General features: G+C 37.2%; 1 protein-coding gene across 7 annotated transcripts in view; it reads right to left on the bottom strand.

Annotated features, from left to right (window-relative positions):
• PTPRM (protein tyrosine phosphatase receptor type M) overlaps positions 1–19,352 on the bottom strand; it is a 445,192-nt gene that overhangs the window by 71,677 nt on the left and 354,163 nt on the right. For 4 of the 7 annotated variants that reach the window (XM_079300125.1, XM_079300119.1, XM_079300121.1 and 1 more), the window contains 3 exons: positions 18,184–18,258; positions 17,930–17,956; positions 13,274–13,461 (listed from right to left, as the gene is read on the bottom strand). In XM_079300125.1, the coding sequence (XP_079156251.1) occupies positions 13,274–13,461; positions 17,930–17,956; positions 18,184–18,258 (290 nt within the window). The remainder of the gene's footprint in view (positions 1–13,273; positions 13,462–17,929; positions 17,957–18,183; positions 18,259–19,352) is intronic. The other 3 variants (XM_079300120.1, XM_079300122.1, XM_079300123.1) reach the window with 2 other exon arrangements.

The raw sequence follows: 19,352 nt of genomic DNA on the forward strand, positions 1-19,352 counted from the left end.
TGAGGTTTAATGACTTGATGTGTAATTTTAGCTTCTGCAATCTGCTTCTTGATTTTATCTTTTGCATAAACTGAACAAAACACAGCAATTTATCAGCTATCCGTGGACATTTCAAGATTTATATACATTGCAGCTTTCAATTTTTATTCTACATTTCCTTTCATTAGAACACTGCAGTCAAGCTAGATTAATTGAGGCAAGCCAGCATTGTAACAACTCTGTTGAATAGCAGCAGATGCCTTTATTCTCTGAATCCCTCTATAAAACAAAACTTAAAAATTTGAGTCTCTATATAAATATTTCCCTTAGAAGACAATACAAAGATTCCAGGCATCTGTTTCTCATTAAGCCAATTACCAGTTGTTTAAAATAACAACCCAGTAAAGTCCATATTTATTAGATTTATTAATGAACTCCATGAGCCAAGTTCTGCAAATGGAACAAGATAAAATGATGAAGAGTGAGCTAGATGGACAAGAGTGACCTGGCACTGAAATGTCCCAATCCTGACATTAGGTACAATAATAAATATCCAATCTGAACCTCCCCTGGCACCAACTTGATGCTGTTTACTTTTGTCCTGTTGCTTGTTACTTGGGAGAAGAGACACACCCTCGTTACAACCTCATTTCAGATAGCTGAAGAGAGAGGTAAGATCTCACATGTCCCACTCTGGCTCCCTACCTTGCCCTAAGTCAACCTGAATAATAGTTCTATAAGAATATATTTACAAATGTATCTGAGACAATACCCCAAAAATGTATGGTTTGGCTTTTTTTTTTTTTTTTTTTTTTTTTTTTTTTTTTTTTTTTTTTTTTTTTGTATTAGGTACCTGAATTTTGAAGCTATCATTCCCTGTAACTTCACTATAATTATAAGAGCTGGCAGCTAAAATTGTCATATCACTTAAAATACAAATACTTGATATATCAGATCAAACTTGAATTCTGGCATAAATCAAGATAATTTTTCTGTTTTTCATTAGAAGATGCTAAAACTCTTCCAGGCATGAGCAGAGACTGTATGGTGAATGGAGTACTTCACTGCTTTATGCACATGAATTTCAGCTTTTAAAAATGTGGTGTGTACAATCAAATATGGTGTGACAATCAAAATAGTACTTTCTATAGAGTATTTTTTTCATTTTTCTTCGTGAAAACAGAGATGAACCAACCTTTTCAGGTTTTTTTTCCAGTATTATTGCACTATTAAGCTTGAGTACTCCAAAACACTGCTGCTTCACACTGAAGCAGTCATAGTGGTAGCACAATCCAAATATTTCATGGCACCAAAAAGATCATGCTACTATTACACTTCAAGATTTGTCAGTCAGGTTTCCAGGGACTCCAGCAGGGAATGAGTGTAAATACTGATGAAGCACAAGCAGACATCTGTGTCAGTATGCAGTTAGACAAAAACTTAATAACTACATTGGGTTCTTGGCCCTTGGAAAAGAACCATTTCAAAAACATTCAACCACATCCCCTACAAGATATTTAAGGCAATTCCACTGTAGCATACTTCAGCTAAAAGAAAACATACTCCTAGTTATGTCAAAATGAAAGATCTATGCTTCCCAACTAGACTGTCCTTCTACCTCAGTGATTTTCAAATATTAATTAATGGCAGGAAACACAGTATCAGTAACAAGAAATAAAAAAATAATCCACAAAACAGTTAAACTTTAAAGAAGCCTTAAATCCTGCACATAGCATAGCTTTTCCAGTTTTCTTTGTGTGCCAGAGATATACGTGCTTAGTAAATACCAGTAAAATAAACACAAATGCTGTGCAAAAAACTGACAAATGGAGGGAAAATACGTCAATCTCAAACCAGATCTACAATTAAACATATAAAAAGCAGAGCAATTTATGTGATTTTCCTTGTATTCAAACACTTTTGTATGTTCTAGCTACTCTCGCTTCTATAGACTTGATTCACTATGTAACCATCGAAACTTGAAATTCAAGCTATTGATGGTGCAAAAGAAGAGACAATTAAAAAGTCAGTGGCAAAACTGAAATGTGCAGAAAACTACTAGGAAAACAGCAAGGCACCAAATTTGCTTAGATTAAAAATATGTTTCCCAGTGCAAAACCAAAGCAATTGCTTTGGTGTGCTTTTGAAGCTCAACCTGTTTATCAAAATTCAGATAATGGTGCTGCTTTTGCCCTCCAAAACATGAGAAGAAGTGGCTTACTATCCACACTAGGAGTTTAATTCCACTGCCTCAATGTACTGTAAATAATACACTCTCTTGAAAGGGTCTAATTAATGGAAACAAGATTCTTTGCAGAGTAAAGCACTGCTCAAAATAAAGGCTCAAGGATTAGGCTTTAGCATAGCAACTACAGGCATTTTATATAAAAGCATAAGTATTCTACAAATGAACTTTTTTTTTCTATTTCTCTTTACAGCATCATCAAGCTGCAGCCCCAGTCCACAGCAGTCCTGCAGTACAACACTAAGTGGACCAGGAGAACAGCTAGTAAAAAAACAAGAACTAGAAAACACTGAGGATGCTATCTGATTTACGGAGCAGTTTTGTGTTCTTTATAAACTGATATTAGTTCTATAAAACTGACTACCAGTATGGAGGTAAAAAAGCCATTTCATATCACATTGTTTTCTGTGTATATACAGGAGCACAGGTTTTTCTTTTTCCTTTTCATGTAAGTTAACAGCCATACAGGGTCAAACCAGAGGTCCATACAATTAGTTTTTTTACAACAGAACTAGTAGCAGATGTTTACAAAAAAGTATGAAGAATAGAAAAAATAGAGAGTGAATCTTTCCCCAGCATGCCCTTTTAGCTTCTAGCAATCAATAGCTTTCCTGAGCAATCTCTTCCTCAGCCAGAGACTGTACACAGCCATTGTGTTTAATAATAAATTTGTCGAGCCCATTTTTTAACCCATTTATAATTTTGGCTTCACAGCATCTTGAGGCAATGAGCTCCACAATGTAATTATGTTCTGTGTGAAAAATATTTCCTTTTGTTCACTCTAAACCTGCTGCTTAATAGCCTTGTTGGGTGCTCCTGATTCCCTGTATTATAAGGAATAATGAGTAATTGCTGTTAGCATTGCAGAAGTAACACTGATCTCTGGCACAACTCAGAATATCCTAAGGACATATTACAGCCAGGAATGAGTGATATATCACTGTCCTGGAAAGAAAGTAGAGACTTGGCACTGGAGCTGATAAAGTGGCTCTGTGTCACTTTTTAAGGATTTCCTTACTCATATAATCTTTATATGGTTTATTATGGCAACCTTAGGGAAGCTGTGTACAACAGCATTACACAGAGCATAATAGCTGGAGTTTGAGTGGGTGAATGAGCAAAACTAAAAATCTGAAATGCAGAGTTTTGCTTTAGTTTTCTTTGTCCAGTTTGACAAGAGACACCAACGAAAACCAGAAACAGCTGCAGATAAAATAATCAAGGCTAAGTGAACAAAAGCTCAGCAGATATCACAGCCTAATGCAGAGGACAATGCTCTGGAATACCTTTCAAGCAAACAATACACTAAAGTGTTCTGGCAATGACTAATGGTTGACAGCACATGGAAGAGCAATACTGGGATCACAAAAGACTGAAGAACTGTTGCATGCAGACTTTCTCAAGATTAAAAAGCATGTGTCTCGACAGTCATTCTTAGATTCAGAGGACTTTGGAAGGACATAAAAATCTAAAAAGAACTTTTCACTACAAGCTTTCTCCCATCTATTTAAGTCCCTTCTGTTCTTTTCTAACTACTCATGTGGGGTTAGAGGTGGCTGCTTTTACTGCTATTTCCTGAGTAGTGGATGCAGGATCTGACCTACCTTTCTAACATTTGTTATGTCACACTGGAAGTCTGCTGCTAGGCCATCATTTTTGGCAAGGAAAAGCAGAGAGATGGCTCATGTAAGTATTTAGTGTAAGCAATCTGAATCCTAACATTATGTCATATCAAAACTCTAAGCTCTCTGATACAACCAAGTATTTATGCATCAAAGGCAAAGTGTTCCTGTTGTCATCTCCCAGACTAATCAGAAACTATACTTACTTCAGGAACCGATACTGCACTGTGTGGAAGCTTCCACCACCCCAAAGCAAGCAGTAGGAGACATTCTATTCAGAAAGGAACCCTTTACACATAGGACAGAGACATAAACCTCCTGTTTCACAAAAAGAGCTAATGCTCCCTTTGCTACAGGCTCCCTTTGTTAGCTGAAGGCAGGCACAGCTATGTCTGCCTCTGAACATCCCCAGCCTGTGCATCAAGGAAGGTACTCACTTCTTTTTATTCCCTTTGGTGTGTGGTGTAAGAGCAGAGATCACCTGTCTCTTGGAGACCCACACATCTCTCTTGTAGATATTTCTATAATATCTTAAGGACAGTTATTATAGCACAGGCAAACACCTAAAAGCTAGATGAGTAATAACTGAGTTCGGCTCATTTTAACAGAAACATATGCCATTTATTTTTAACAGAGACCAAAGCAGAGCACTGTCAGTCGTGATTCTTTTTAAGTTAAGGGGAAGAAACTGCACCATTTTTCTGGACAGATACTCAAGCTTCTTCACCTTTATATGAGCATATCTATGATGTCCCTTGTGTGGCTTCCATTTAGGTAAATAGTAAAATGTAAAACAGGAAAGAAGGTATATTCAAAGCAACTTTAAAACAGACCTTTAAATACCTTTAAACACATGCTTAAGGTCTTCCCTGTCTTGGCTTCCAACTCATGTTGTAGACCTAAACTTTTCAGCTTTTGTGTGTGGATTTATGTCGAGTGACTCTGACCTGCTGTTTCTGTCTTGAGAAGAAGTGTCAATATTATGAATTTTCATCAGTCTTGAACTGAGCTGCAAACCCAGTAGCTCCAGTAATTTCACATGTTTGATGAGGCCATCATGTAATTTCTGAAATACTGACTCTCACTGACAGTATTTCACCAGTCCCCAAAGCCAGCCTGCTTCTCCTTCTGCTCACCTCCTGGGCAGCTTTGCTTCCACGGGTACTCTGGACATCCCATCAGCTTTGCCCTGGAGGATTTTCTAGATTTTCTGCCCATCCTCACCCTGCTAATCTTCGCCTGACCAAGGTGCCTGCATCTCCTCACAGCTGTTTAACAGCCCAGGAAAGGACTTGCTATGGACCCAGGGTGACCTCACTGTTAATTAATAAGAGAGATGCAGAGCCAAGCAGCCCAGAGAACAGCACAGCCCCACAGCAGTGCAGGCAGGGGCATCACAGAGTCCCAGTGTGATGGGGAACCAGGGGAGCAGCTATCACACACAGACAGAGGCAATGGCAGGAAACCAGCAAGAGAGAACAGAAGCTTGCCAGCCCCACTGTCTGCCCAATTATGATCTGACAGGTTTTCAGTGGACTTAACACAGCCCACAGACTCTTTTGGGCCCATGATCAGCATGCTGAAACAACAAAAAAAATCATTCCTGCTAGAAAATGATGAGCATCTGTTCCATTGACAGGACAATCACTAAAGCACTACAGGAAACATGTAAGAAACCTTGTATTCTAGTTACAAACTTTCCTAAAAGATACTCTGATCCATATGCTACGTAAAAATACAAATTTTCATTTCCTGAAAAATTTGTAATGACCAGTCTAACTTATTTTAAACAAATGCATTACAGAAGATATTGCATATTTTACATATGCTGTGGATAATCTAATGCTAAATGAAAACTCCTATAGCTAAATTATGCTAATTTGATTTGAAAAGTGTTCCTCTCACTTTACAAACAGCCAGTAATAATGTTCTGGTCATGAGACCAGCATTGGACTAAAATGCCTAATTATTTGTAGTGAATAAATGCAACCTATAGAAAACACAGAGTGTATATATAATTAATAGATTATAATTGCATTTAACATCATCTGCATAATTTAAAATGGAATAACTACATGACTGATTTTTTATGTCTTTTTAAAGGCCACTAATAAAATATGAAGAAGGTAAGAAGGCTTATATGAGTAGGAAGTAATGAATAATATCTTGAACATTAAAGCACAATATATTATTCTGTGCACATAAATTGGACCAATTCATTTTTGCAGGTGCAATGGGAAAAAGTATGGTACATCAGCACTTTTCAAAAGTAAATAGTATGTTAACTGAAGAAGGGATTACAGATTCTGATCAAATATTCAATGTCTTATTTGAATAATTAATAAGTCAGGCTGGTGCAAACATGCAGCAAATAGCCTGCAACGTTTCAAAAACTTTTCTTTCTTCCAAATCACACTTGTCTCTAGCATTTAGAATGTTTAACCTATCACCTTACTGCTGTGAGCATTAAAGCCATTCTTGCAGATTTCCCCATGGAAACTCACATTATGACTGAAATGATGTTCAGTGGCCTCATTTAGTTTCCTACTGTTGTGTCCAATAGCCTATAACAATACACAGATTGGCTAAATCTGAAATTAAACCCTGATTTCCATAGGTACGGTGAGAGCATAGATTTGATACCAGCAAAACCATACTAGCAAGATCAGTCAGCAAAAACGACTTCACTAATGGACAAATTAAAATATACTGAGAAGTCAGCTTAGAACAGTTTGACAGTTTCTCAACCTGTGGCTGCCAAAGGGATGAAGACAAGACAGGCAGGAGAATAATGTTCAACAGATTTCACATGCTAAAATAGTGGAATGATGTGTGAGTGTTTGTTATTAATAAGAATATACCCCTGTGTACATCCAAACATTGAGGAAGGAAGCAGTAGGATGAAAAAGGTTTATTATTCCATTAATATTATATAACCTCTCTGTTAATTACCTGGACTTATCCCATGTGGATCCAGGATTTTCAAAGATCTGCCCAGAACTAAGCTGACAACAATCACTGAAACTTGGAAAATATTTCTTTTATTGCTACCATTCTACATTGCACATGCCCACAAATCTTTCCAGAATAAACTGAGAAAGATTTTGCAGTGTCTTCAGAGAATAAATGATCCTAATGATGGAGTCATAGGGCAGGAAAAAGGGGGGGAAGATTAAAACCAGTTTTGAAATACTGCTGTGATGGCTGGACCTAAGATGGGAAAAAGCCCCACAACCTCCTAAAGCAAATTGAAACTTTATTACCATGAGATAATGAAGTTCCAGAGGCACATCCACAAAACTGTATGCAACAGTTAAAATTACCTATTTTAACTTTTTATGTAGGCTCACTCATTAAGGATCAGAATAACATCAGAGGTTCTTATCATGCTTTAAACTGGGCTTTAGATTTTCAGCCCAGCTATGCTGAGATATGAAACAAATGTCTGCTAAACATCTGATCATAGAAAAGACACCCAGGGAGTCTTCAGGACAAAGAAAAATGACATGTTACAGCACATTTTTCCTTGCTGACATATTTTGTACTCATTCTATGTTCACCTCAGCATGAACCAGGACTACCAGACTCAGTAGAAGCAGTGAATGATTGAAATAGCTGCCAGAGCTCCTACATAAGAACAACCTGCACTCGTTTATCCATCCCATTGATCAGCTTAAGAACCTGCACCTCATGACTTTTGAGTGCACCAACATTTATCTGAGTGGATCAATACCATCAGTCTCTGTTTTAACTGCTTAGAGAGATACAATGGTCATCAAAGATGCACTTTAAAGATACCAGGCTCTCCTTAAAACATGGTCTAACTTTACATACAAGAGAAAGTCTGGCAGACTTTAATGAAGAAAAAAATTTGGCTGAATTATGTATCCATGCTCTTGTTAGGTGTCCTTGCTGCCTGAGATCATACACAGTTCAGACTGTTTAGGCTGCTGAGAAGAAGAAAACAAGAGGTCCATACCCAAGTAAATCACAGACTGATCAGCACCAAAAACAGCTGAATCACAGCATGAGCAAACAGCTGCCTATACCCCACTGAGAGTAATTCTAAGCATACTGGAAGTGTTCTAGCCTATACACCTCTGCAATTTTATTATTCAAACAGATAAAAGCACAAAGCCTTTCTAATGAAGCCATGACCTGCCTAAATCTATTTTCTGTGATAAGAATAAATTCTAATTAAACCTGCTTAAACAAAACAAATTAGAGAGCTGTTTCTGCAAATACATGCACTTTTATTTAAATTGGAGGAGAATGCATTTAGGAGGAGTAGGAGAGGGAAAACAGTGTGATTTAGAAAGTTATGGAACATCTTGAACACTGGGCAGTTAACCACACTGTGACATAAGGCAGTGTCACGTGAATGGTATTAAGCACTGTGACAGCATTTCTCATCCACGGGAAATCTTTTAAGAAGTGAAATTCAGGGTGACAAAGAATAGGTTTATAATTGCATAAAACTCGCTGACAACAGACATTGAGCAAACTAAGTGTCCTTCCTCTGAACGGAAAACAATCCCAAACTGCCATACAATTAAAATTGCTGAGAACTGATTCTTGCTGATCAACAACTGTAAGTCACCCATTCTTGTACAAGACTTAAACAGATATTGCATGCACTGGGAAGCTGACACGACCAACAAAGGCTATTCACCAGTGAATGTTGTTTCAGGTTTGGGATTACTTTATTTCAACAATTTTGTATTGATCTGGAGCACCTTAGGATTTACAAACAAAAACATGCTTTGTGGATAAGGCAGTTGCTCGTTTTAGCTGCTTCTTTCAATCTCCCTACATATGATCTTCTCAGTGCCAAGTCTTCCAGTGCTCAAGTGTCTGGAATAATCCCACCAGGAACAAGCTACCTGGTATTGTTGGAAGGCTTTTGCAGATCCCACAGCAGGTGTGAAGAAAGTGTTTATGTCTGAACAAAGTGCTTTGATGAAGGAGGAGTCCCTGCCTTGTATAAAGGACTTCTATATGCCCATTTGTTTGGGTTATCTCTCATTGTGTATGACAGAACACTTACATAGTAATATATGGCTTAACCAAAGCACCACAACTTTCCAGTACTGAAGATTAACAATGGAACTTGGCATTCTGTGATTATTCTGGGCTCCATCTGAACAGATGAAACTTGAAAAAATAAGCAATAGCAGTGATCTCTATGGATGAATATTTCTAACAATTTTCCATGCCATTTTCATTGGACAAGTTCCCACTATTTCACTTCTATCTCTGCCTAATGAGTTTTCCCCTGTATTACAAAAACAGAGAGACACAGTTCCCTGCTCCTGGTTCTTGAAGACACAGATAGTGTCCTTCCTTTATTTACACTCTGGATTAATGCCCCCATCCACACCCAGTGTTCCAGAGTCTTTCTGTTTTCTGTATAACTTTTGTCTCATGGGATAGAAAATAACCTGCACTGATTGTGGTATTGTGTCAGCTGGTGTTGCAGAATATCAAATAAAATCAGACAAAAAGGTGTGATAAAAATGTACAGGTTGAAGGTGAGAAAGATTAGTTGGAGTCACAAGGAACATGCAGGAAAAAACAGGGCCAGCTGGGTCCTACCAGTAGCTATAATAACATAACATGACATTAAAAAAAATACTCAATTTTCCTACTATTTTCAAGATTTTAGAATAGGGCCCCAGAAGCACAACTCTTAAAAGTGTCATGTGGCAGCAAATTTGTCTTCCAGCTGGAACCAGAGAGAAAGAAAAGATGCACTGGAGAGTGGGTTTGACTGACAGGATTCTAGTCTGTTATGGCTTTGCATGACAGCAGAAAATGAAAATTGTATCAGACTTCTTTCAAAGTCAGACATTATTCTAAGAGTGGTTTGGAGGGAAATATTCCAAAAGTAGGCACCTGTAGGGCAAACATCCTCCATGAAAACATTCCTGCTTGTCTGAAACACTTTCTGCTTCCCCAAACAAGGATCTGTATTTCTATTGGTTTTAGAGAGTTTGCCCCACTACTTTGCTTCTTAAAACCATTTTGTATTTATCCCAGATATTCTACCAGCCAATGAAATTTTATCAGCAAGTTTTTTTACCGACGATTACCAAACCTACCTTACCATATCTACATTAGCCTATCTTCTGAAGTTCCATTTAAATGAATACACTGCTATTAAGACAGAATTCCTTTCATTATCCCCAATTATTTTCAACACTCATCTCCAAATTCTCTTTAATTTGTCCATTTTTTTATGACCACCTTTGGCCACAACTACCTAAGGAGTAGCTTGACCATGGCCAGAAAATCTATTTTTAAATACTTTAATCAATCTCTAACAGGTGCTCTGAAGTGTTAAACTGAAATGAATTGTTTAACACACATTAGATAATATATTTAATGTTCCTGACCTTGAGAGGCACCCTGAGTCTGTATTCTTCTATTTAACTATGCTAATTTAGACAGTTACACTGGTGCAACACATCAGAAAGAAGACCATGCAGCAGAGAAGGAACATATTCAGTGCAGTTTATCTTGACAGTATATAACAGTACTGTATTTGAAATAGTATTGGTTTAATGATATAAAATAATTTCTGGACTGAAACAGTTAACTGCCAGAAACCCTTGAGAAAGGATGTGTTCAATAGCAGGGGAGGAGAGGGAAGATGAGACAGACACTAGGGAGGAAAGCCTAAAAGATAAAGCTACATGGAAGAACCTTTTTTAAAATTATGTTATTGACACAGTCCTGTTAGTGGTAGTAAGTGAGGCTGATCTGAGCAGGACCCCCTTTGCAAATCTTGTCTTTTCAAAGGAACCTCTGGTTTTGAGATAATGGAAGCTCAGAACTCCCTGTCATGGAACATAATGTAAAATTGATTTTTCCAGGCTCTATCTACACAAAGTTGCACTGGTTTAATTAAAGGTGTGTTTTAAAATCAATTTTGTTAAACCAGTCCAAGCTCCTGTGTGGACACTCTGAAATCGATTTGGAACTGTCTTATGCCAACTAACCTTAATTTGGCAAAGAAACACTTTAAACTGAGTAGTCACCAATTAAAGTTGATCCAGAAACAGGGTTAAAACTAAAACTTATCTGAAATTGTAAGACTTTAATGTATTTATCTGTTTTTGCCCTAGCTATGCCAAACCATGCTGGCCTCCAGTAACCTAATTGATCTGTTTAGGAAGCAGATAAAGTCATTACTTGGATTTATGGTCCTTTGACAATGGACATTTGTGAGAAAGGATATAGTGAAATCCCTGTGAGAGTACCCAGTTTAAAACCAAAAGGCAGCAGTGTAAGGAGGAAGTGATGAATTGCAGAAACCACTTTTCCCTTTTCTCGTTACTTTGTTTCTTTAATGCAGACAGAAGATGAGCAAGGAGGCTCCTCCATGACCAGTAAAAGCTCTCCCATGGGGTAGTATTGGGGAACAGATTAAATAACACACAATCAGTGTAGGGATGTTTGGGAAACCAGGCCAGTGTTATTCTGTCAGTCTAACATCTAACACCACTGCAACCAAGATAAAATCTCTCCTTTCTTAAGGGTCTGGCAGGGGATAGAAAGGATTTTAAAGATCCACTGCAGACTATGTGGAAGTTTCCCCGAGTTCAAGGATTGCTGTGCAATCCTGATCATTTGCACTCCTCTAGGCTGCAAATGAAGGTCTGCATTAAGCCCACAGCTTACAGAAATGCATTGGTGTTCTTTCCACACCTGAGAAACACATGGGAAAGCAGCAGTGAATCTGCTACTAGTGTGGCCCTAAGGACATGTCTGCATGTGCTCTGGTTCTACAGACCAGCACAAAATTGGTGACACTACACAAGAGCAAGGGCCTGATCCTGCCTACAGGAACAGGCACCTTCTCCCAGGAGAACAAAAGGGTAGAATCCTGCAAAATTGGGCCTTCCTCCAAGCCCCAGAGTATTGGGAGCTATAGATACTCAGCATCTAAGTGGGTAAATCCTAATACAGAGCTGAGCAACGAGCAAGGAGGTACCAGCCTGCCATTGCTCGACAATGATTTTTCAACATTTATCCTTTTTGTCAGTTATGCTATACCAAAAACTTGTGCATGACACCAACAGGACTTAAAATTAAATATATTTGCTTAGACAGTGAACTATAGCCTGAATTATTGAGAATAGTGGCCCTAATTATTAAGTTTTATTTTAAAGCACTTAAAACTATGCATGACAGCAAGTGCTCTGTATCTTCTGAAGTGCTCCTAATGGGCAATATGCTACTTTACTTTCTGTTCTGTTCCACAGATTTGTTTTCAGAGTGAATCCTGTGTGAATTTCTCCTGAATCAAACTCTTTCCCTGGTGAGACTATATAATCCTGTTGTCTTGTTAGAGCAAAAACCATCTATGAGACTTCATTCTAAACAAATCCCCTGTCAAACTATTTCTTCCTTTTCAGTTGGACTTTTATCCTTCTGATAATATGTAAGAAAGAAATTCTTTTGTTGTCTAGTTCAAATCTGTGTAGAGGACAGTACGAGTCTGACAGAAATGCAAACGAAGAGATTTGCAACCTTTGCAGAGCTAGAATATACTGGGCAGTCACTCACTGCATATGGAGGAAAAATGGCATTACTGCAGTAGTTCAAAGGAAAAAACCCTCAAATATATGACTAGTTATAGTTCATTCTGATTATAACAATTTCCATATATAAAGAGAAGTTTTTCAGTTCCAGCTTCACTATTTTAAGTCCTCCTTCCCTGCCACTCTTAACAAACTGCATGCTGATGTATTGCATCTACTGGCATTAGTCATGACTATACCTACTGTCTGTAATGGGTTGCCATTCATCAGCTTGGTAGGCTGAAAATTAAGTGATTTTCCTGGAAATTGTTTCTCAGCAGAATCATATGATCCACTGTAGTTAAAAAGCCATGTCACTGGTTGCACTATAAATTCCATTTTATGGTCTTGATTTTATTTTTTTTAATAAATTAATTGTAGTTTTCCTCTAGGCTTAATGCTGGTATAAAAGGTTTTGGCTGATGAGCAAGTATTTTCCAAACACAAGAATTTTCCATTCTATCACTTTTAAATAACAGTGGCATAAAAAACCTCACAGAAACAAACTTGTTTAAGACAGCCACATAAATGAAAGCTGACAAGTGATTAGGTCCTCCTGGGAATGAATTGTTTTCCACGTTCCAGGGGAAAAAATGTCATCAGTGACTTTGAAAGTGGCCTGAAGCATGGGTTTTGGAAATCTAATACTACAAATACCAGTTTAAACAATTATATATTTAAGCAGTTTTTATAACATGAAGCTGACATGACAAAGCGTGAAGTTCAAAAGAACACCATCTCTTGTGAAATGCAAGCAGCGTGCACACTTGTAAAAACTCAGCATCAGGCACAACCAACGATGCAGAAGTCACAATCATCAGATCCTCAGACCTGACACTTACTTCATACTCCTCTTTAAATCCATAGCCTTCTGCACACTTCATCTGGGTGATGTGCTGTAGCAAGTCAGCTACACGGATGGCTGGGTGGAGCTGTCCGGTCTGGTAGGGCACATCCACTGGATCTCTCTTCTTGTAGGTATGGGACTGGACCAGGCTGCTTGTGTCACTGGCCATCGTGTGGGTTTCATCTAGAAAAGGAGGATCTCATCACGTACTGCATCACTTTCGCTTATCAAAAGAAACAGAAACTACAAAGATTTCTAGAGGAATGGCAGAAATCTGACACCATCAGCATTGGTTCTGTCTGTGAAGGCTACACCAGAAGAACACTAAACCCATGAGCAGTTTACACACGGAAATTGCAAGACTGATCAGAATGAGGCAAAGTCCATAGTTCTACAATGGAAGCATTGCAGAGCAGTCCAAACTCTAATATTGTTTTAAATATTGCTAGCTGTTTGCAAACAAATTTTAAAACAGGCATTTCACTTTAAACTGCATAGAAGTTTCATTCTGAAACTTCAACAAGTCCCACGGAATGAAACTGGACTTGTATTTTTCATAGATTACTAAAGTGCTGTATTTTACACTGCAAATTTAGAGCAAATGTTTGGAGTGAGCAAAATAAAAAGATGCACAAAATGGCTTATGGTTTCATCAAGCTAGGACTGCAATGGAAATGTAGATCTGAAAACGACACTCGGAGACAAACTACAAGAGGACAAATGCAAAGGACCATCTGGTAAGGAAAAATGTCTTGGCTGACTACTGAACATGCTTTAGGATCACGGTGTATCATGAGCCACCACATTAGGCATGGAATGTTATATGTCAACTGACATGCAAGCCAACAAACAGGAGACCCCCGTGGGCTGGTTAAAATTTTTATGAGACACAAACTTCTCCCAACCCTCCACATCTCTTCCATGGGGCAAATGGGCAACTTACCATTGATTGGCACTTTTAAGAAGATACATATCAGGAGAAAAAAAGAGGAGGAGAAAAAGGAAACAGGGCATAAGCAACAGTACTACATTAATAATTACATGTAATTTTATGTTTTTAATTTAGTCTTTACAGAATGATTCCCTAAATGAGTCAGATTCTGATCTCAGTTTCACAGGAGAAATTAGATTTACTAAAACCAAGGTATCATACTGTGAGTCAATTCACACAGATGAAACTGAGATCAAAACCTACACTTAGAAGTAAATAGATGTGAAAGTGCACTCTACCTAAGGAAGCAATATGACTTGCTTCCTCTGTAGATGGAATTCTAAAAATTTATTCAGACTTGGCATGAGAAAAAGCCCACCCCAAATTCTAAGGTCCAAGAATCATCATAAATAGTTTATCTGTTTGCTGAAATAATAATTTTGTCTATCTTAGAATTTTTAAATTTTAACCAAAATCGTTAATATGGTTCTTTGATTTATTCAAGCTATTCCTCTCTGATTAAACATTGAAAAAAAATACTAAATTTGTAATTATAAAAAAATAAGCCATATGAAAGGGAAGCATTAAAATAATATTTCCACATTCATAGGTTAAATATATTATAGCAGAAAGTTCAACAAATACTCTGTATGAAAAGATCCCAGATTCTCAAGTACCAAAAATACTAACACACCCTGTTAAAGGTGAGGTTCTGGTCTTAGTTGTACTACTGAAAATTGACGTTAAAGCCAGAAAACTCAGTGAATCATATTTCAAAGATGGTTTTAGGCCCTCTCAATTCCCACTAAGACAAATGAAATCTGGTCCTCTCTAAGCATACAGTCAGTATGAACTATGCATTGACACCTAAACCAAAAACTGCAGAGAAAAATGTATGGGTATGAGTATGGCCACTTCACTCCTTTTCCTGTCAGTCTGCTAATCTGATCTAATGCAGATGGAAAGGGATTCATCTTCTAGTCATAAAATTTTACAGTTTTTGTCTGATGTGGTATAAAATTGTACTGCAAAGCACCTTGGGATGCATGGCATGAAGCGTGGTATACAAGTGTAGGTACAGTATGTTGCTGCTGAAATGGCACCTGAAAACTACAAGGTGGCTAAGACACAAAAGACAAAAAAAGGTGTAGGAAGTTGATAATGATTTTTTGCGTTGCTTATTTCAATTTTAGAAACAAGTTAGAAAACTTGAGCATTTTTTTTCTTTTTTTTGCAAACTGCGAAATTCTTTGCAACACAGACTGTTAGTGACTAAGATGAAGGCAAAGTTATCAAAGTCTTGTACTATGCAAGCACCAGTTTAATACTTATGAATCTCTTTCCTGCAAGCTCCCTAGTTTTAGACTAATTTTCCTCTCTCCATTTCTTTATCTCTTATAGCTGCATTAATACAGAAGGAGTTATCATTTAAGCTTTTTTAAAATAAAGTGTTTTTAATCCTTGGTTTATATTATACATTAGAAGCCACATATATTACAGTTTTTCACTTTGCCTCTGAGCACTGCAGCATGAGCTTTTCAGGCTGTGAGTTTTTCAAAGGGTGAGCTCCTCCAGATGCAGTGGCCATGTGCAATGGGAAGTTTTCCAGGCTTAAATACTCCTACAGCTGCAGCTGTCCTACCATACACCCATTCCTGTAGAGCTATACGGTATTTATTAACTAATATACTTTGGAAACTGTAAGTGTGCTGTGGCTTTTCTATCAGATTTTGAAAGCTGAACTCAATCACTCACCAGACTTGTACCTTCCCCAGGAGGTCACACTGAGAAGATCACTTATTTCTAACTACAGGCTTGATCCTGCAGTTTAATACAACTTCTTTGGATAGTGGAAGACAGCAAGAGCAGGTATTCCTTGTAATTAAAAGCCTGCATACCTTGTTAACAGCTGTATTCCTCTACCAGTCAACCACAGTTAATTTGATTTACCTCAGATGCAGCACTATTTCTGTACAGACAGTCATAAACACATATTGGGAGTGAGAGCTAATGTGAATGGAGCACCATTCATAAAGTAGGACTAAATTTTTAACATCTAAAGTTAAAAAAATATGTATTTTACACAATGAAATAACCAAAATATTTTCTGAGATGAGTAAGCACAGGTTTGCTGTAGTAGGCCATAAAACATACAACATACACCTAACTAATTAAAATATTTCACAGGCTTAATAAAATTAGAGAATTTATTTTTCCCAGTGTGTGTTTGCCTGATAGCTGAATTATTTGCTCAGAGATTATTTCTTGAGGGGGAAAAAAGCTAACAAGTAATTTTACCTTTGTTATTTATATAGAAAAGGATCACAAAAATAACCAAAGAAAACATTAACTAAATAGTACAGATAGGAAATCTCAAAGTTTTTCTCCTGATAATAGTACTTTTCTCCTTGCCCACCCACAAGGTCAGAAAGAACATCTACTGCATGAAGCATTGAATGAATGCTAAAGCACACCAAAAAAAAAAAAAAAAAAAATCTAACATCTCAGGCAGTTAAAAGGCACTGCAAATTTCATTTGCATGCAGATTATTGCATTGTTACAGTCACTACCATTACCTTCTTCCAGATTTACATAATGTATAAAACCAGTAAAGTCCCTTCTCAAAGTTATCACTCTGAATTGCACTGCACTAAATATTCTTTCACAATAACAAAATTTCAAGATCACTTTCCTGAACTTTAACATGCTTCACTCTATGTCTGTGTAAGCCTGTTTAATGTACAGTTTAAGGGCAGGGATCAGTTAAGGGGTCTTCAATTTTCTATAGTGATTGGAAGAAAAAGGAGGATAAAGGAAAATATTTGTTGTGAAAATATAAATCGAAAAGCAAGTAAATAAATAGGCTTAACAGTTAAAGACTTTGACTTCCTGCTACAGTGCACTGTTATGTTTTGAATTACTATTAAAAAACTGACTGTTTAGTTTAAAGTTAGCACGGGAAGGAGGTGTAAATTAATACAAGCCACAAAGGGGTTAGAGTTAAGTATTGAAAATGCAACAGCGTCTCATGCTTACTATTTATCACTGTGCAGAAACCTCTCTTTTTTTGACATGGGATAGCAGATTTTCCTAAATTCCAAGTAGAAATGCTTTACATTTTAACTGTATGTTTTTAATTTACAGTTTTACAGTCTTATTTCATTCCTGTGACACCTGATGCATTATAAACTATATACTCTGTCATGTTATCATTTTACTGTTCAAAATACCATCTCCTCTCTGAAACTTCACTTTTTGACAAACACGTCAGAAAATCTGCAGAATTGACAGAAGACATGATAGCTGATAAATGGCCAGAACTGTATTTAGTCTGATTTTCTGTATCCTGAGTAGTTTTAACTAGGAAAAAAAATTATTCTTAAGAAGTGACATCTTCAGTTCTGAGATAAAACAGAAAAAAATGAGAAAAACTATTTCAACTGCTGTGATAATCAAATTCTTTTGTGTCACTCCAAATACATGCATAAACATTTCCTTGCAAATCCACTTGTTAAAATTATTTGTCTTTTTTCCCCCTGACTTGCACTATGACAGTAATCAAACCTGCTAATTGCCCTTAGCACCTGAGTGTAGCCAAATCTACCACCCCTCCCTTTAGCATAAAGCTCCAGCATTTTGCATACTCGTGTCTGCTCCCCAAGAACTGCAACTTCCAAAATTACTTCAGCAATAAACTTTGATAAAGGGAAATGTTCTCACCTAAAATTGCAGTTGGCACAAATGGATCTGTCATACATCATAAGCAGGTCAATGCAGGAAAGGTAAAAAGAGAGAGAACAGTAAATGATTGATACATGTTCCTGAGTCTTCTTTCAGTAAGCTACTGTTAGCAACCAGTATGTTTCCTATATACATATTAAATGCTGATGGCAAGAAGTACAATAACATAAATATGAGTGCTTTTATTATGGAAAGGGCTACAGAGGGTGGAAACCAAGAAAAAAACTGGTTACCTGGGTAATAAGAATTAGGCACTGTTGTGCTCAGTGTGTTAGTTTTCATTGTAAATGAAGATGGTGAAGATACAGCTGCAAAGAGAAACAAAGCTGGTTAGAGACAGAGATATGATATGAAGCCACTTAAGCTGAGTGACACAGCAGATGGGATTGACCTGACTTAAGAGTTCATCCTGCTGTGTTTCTTGCACTGGAATCAGGACCTAGGGAAAACCAGGCAAGTCTAGTGAATGAATGAGCTCACTGAATTTGATCAATTCTCTAAAAAGAAGTGTCATTGGAGAAAGCATTTTGATTGCTGATGGGAAATACACTTCTTAAATTACAAGATTAGACTGAATACTGATGCTTGAAACAACACATCACAACAAGAGGTGTTTTTGACAGAAGCTTTGATCATTAGTAAGTTTTCCCTATAATGCTGTAAATACCTTATGCAAGTATTCTGCTGTAGTTTATTTTTTCCTCTCCTTTTTTTATTTGATTTGTTTAGACAGGTGGATAGTGTGCATAGAGATTGTAACAGACTCTGAATATTACTCTTTGTTTAAAGGTGGTTTTCAGAGAGTGATGTACAGACCAGTTTCACACTGGTATTGAATCATTGAACCATTTGTAGAAGCAATAGGAAAGCCCAACAGGCACAAAGTTCAGTTTGCCCCTAGTACACAAATATCATGCAAATTACCATTGTAAACACAGATACATTTAACAGGTAGGAGTTAATCACAACATTTTACAGGATGTTCAGCCAAAGAGTCATTAGAGGCTTTTAAGCAAAGCTCCTTGCAAATTCTGCCTTAGTTGCTTGTCTACACAGCTCAAATTCAGTCTGAGCAGTGAATGTAAGCATATTCTGGGTACCTATAAACAGAATAACAGGAATGTGTAAAACAAAACAGAATTGAGGAAGACGGGATCTGCTGGATGAGGAGTGAGATTACTCTGAGATCACTCCTGCTGGCTTTCATCCATCTTTCTTTCCAGTTCATCTTCTAGGGCAAACAGCTACTAGCCCATTTTTATATGGGGATATCTCAAAACTGGCTTAAATAATGCTGAGAGTTATAATCTGTCCTATAAATTAATATATCTGAGACCATGTTCCTTTGATTATATCTCCAGAATGAGGAGATTACATTTCCTTGGTGGTGAGAACAGAGTGA

Source organism: Erithacus rubecula, assembly GCF_903797595.1.
Source record: "Erithacus rubecula genome assembly, chromosome: 3".
In the NCBI taxonomy this organism is placed as follows: Eukaryota; Metazoa; Chordata; class Aves; order Passeriformes; family Muscicapidae; genus Erithacus; species Erithacus rubecula.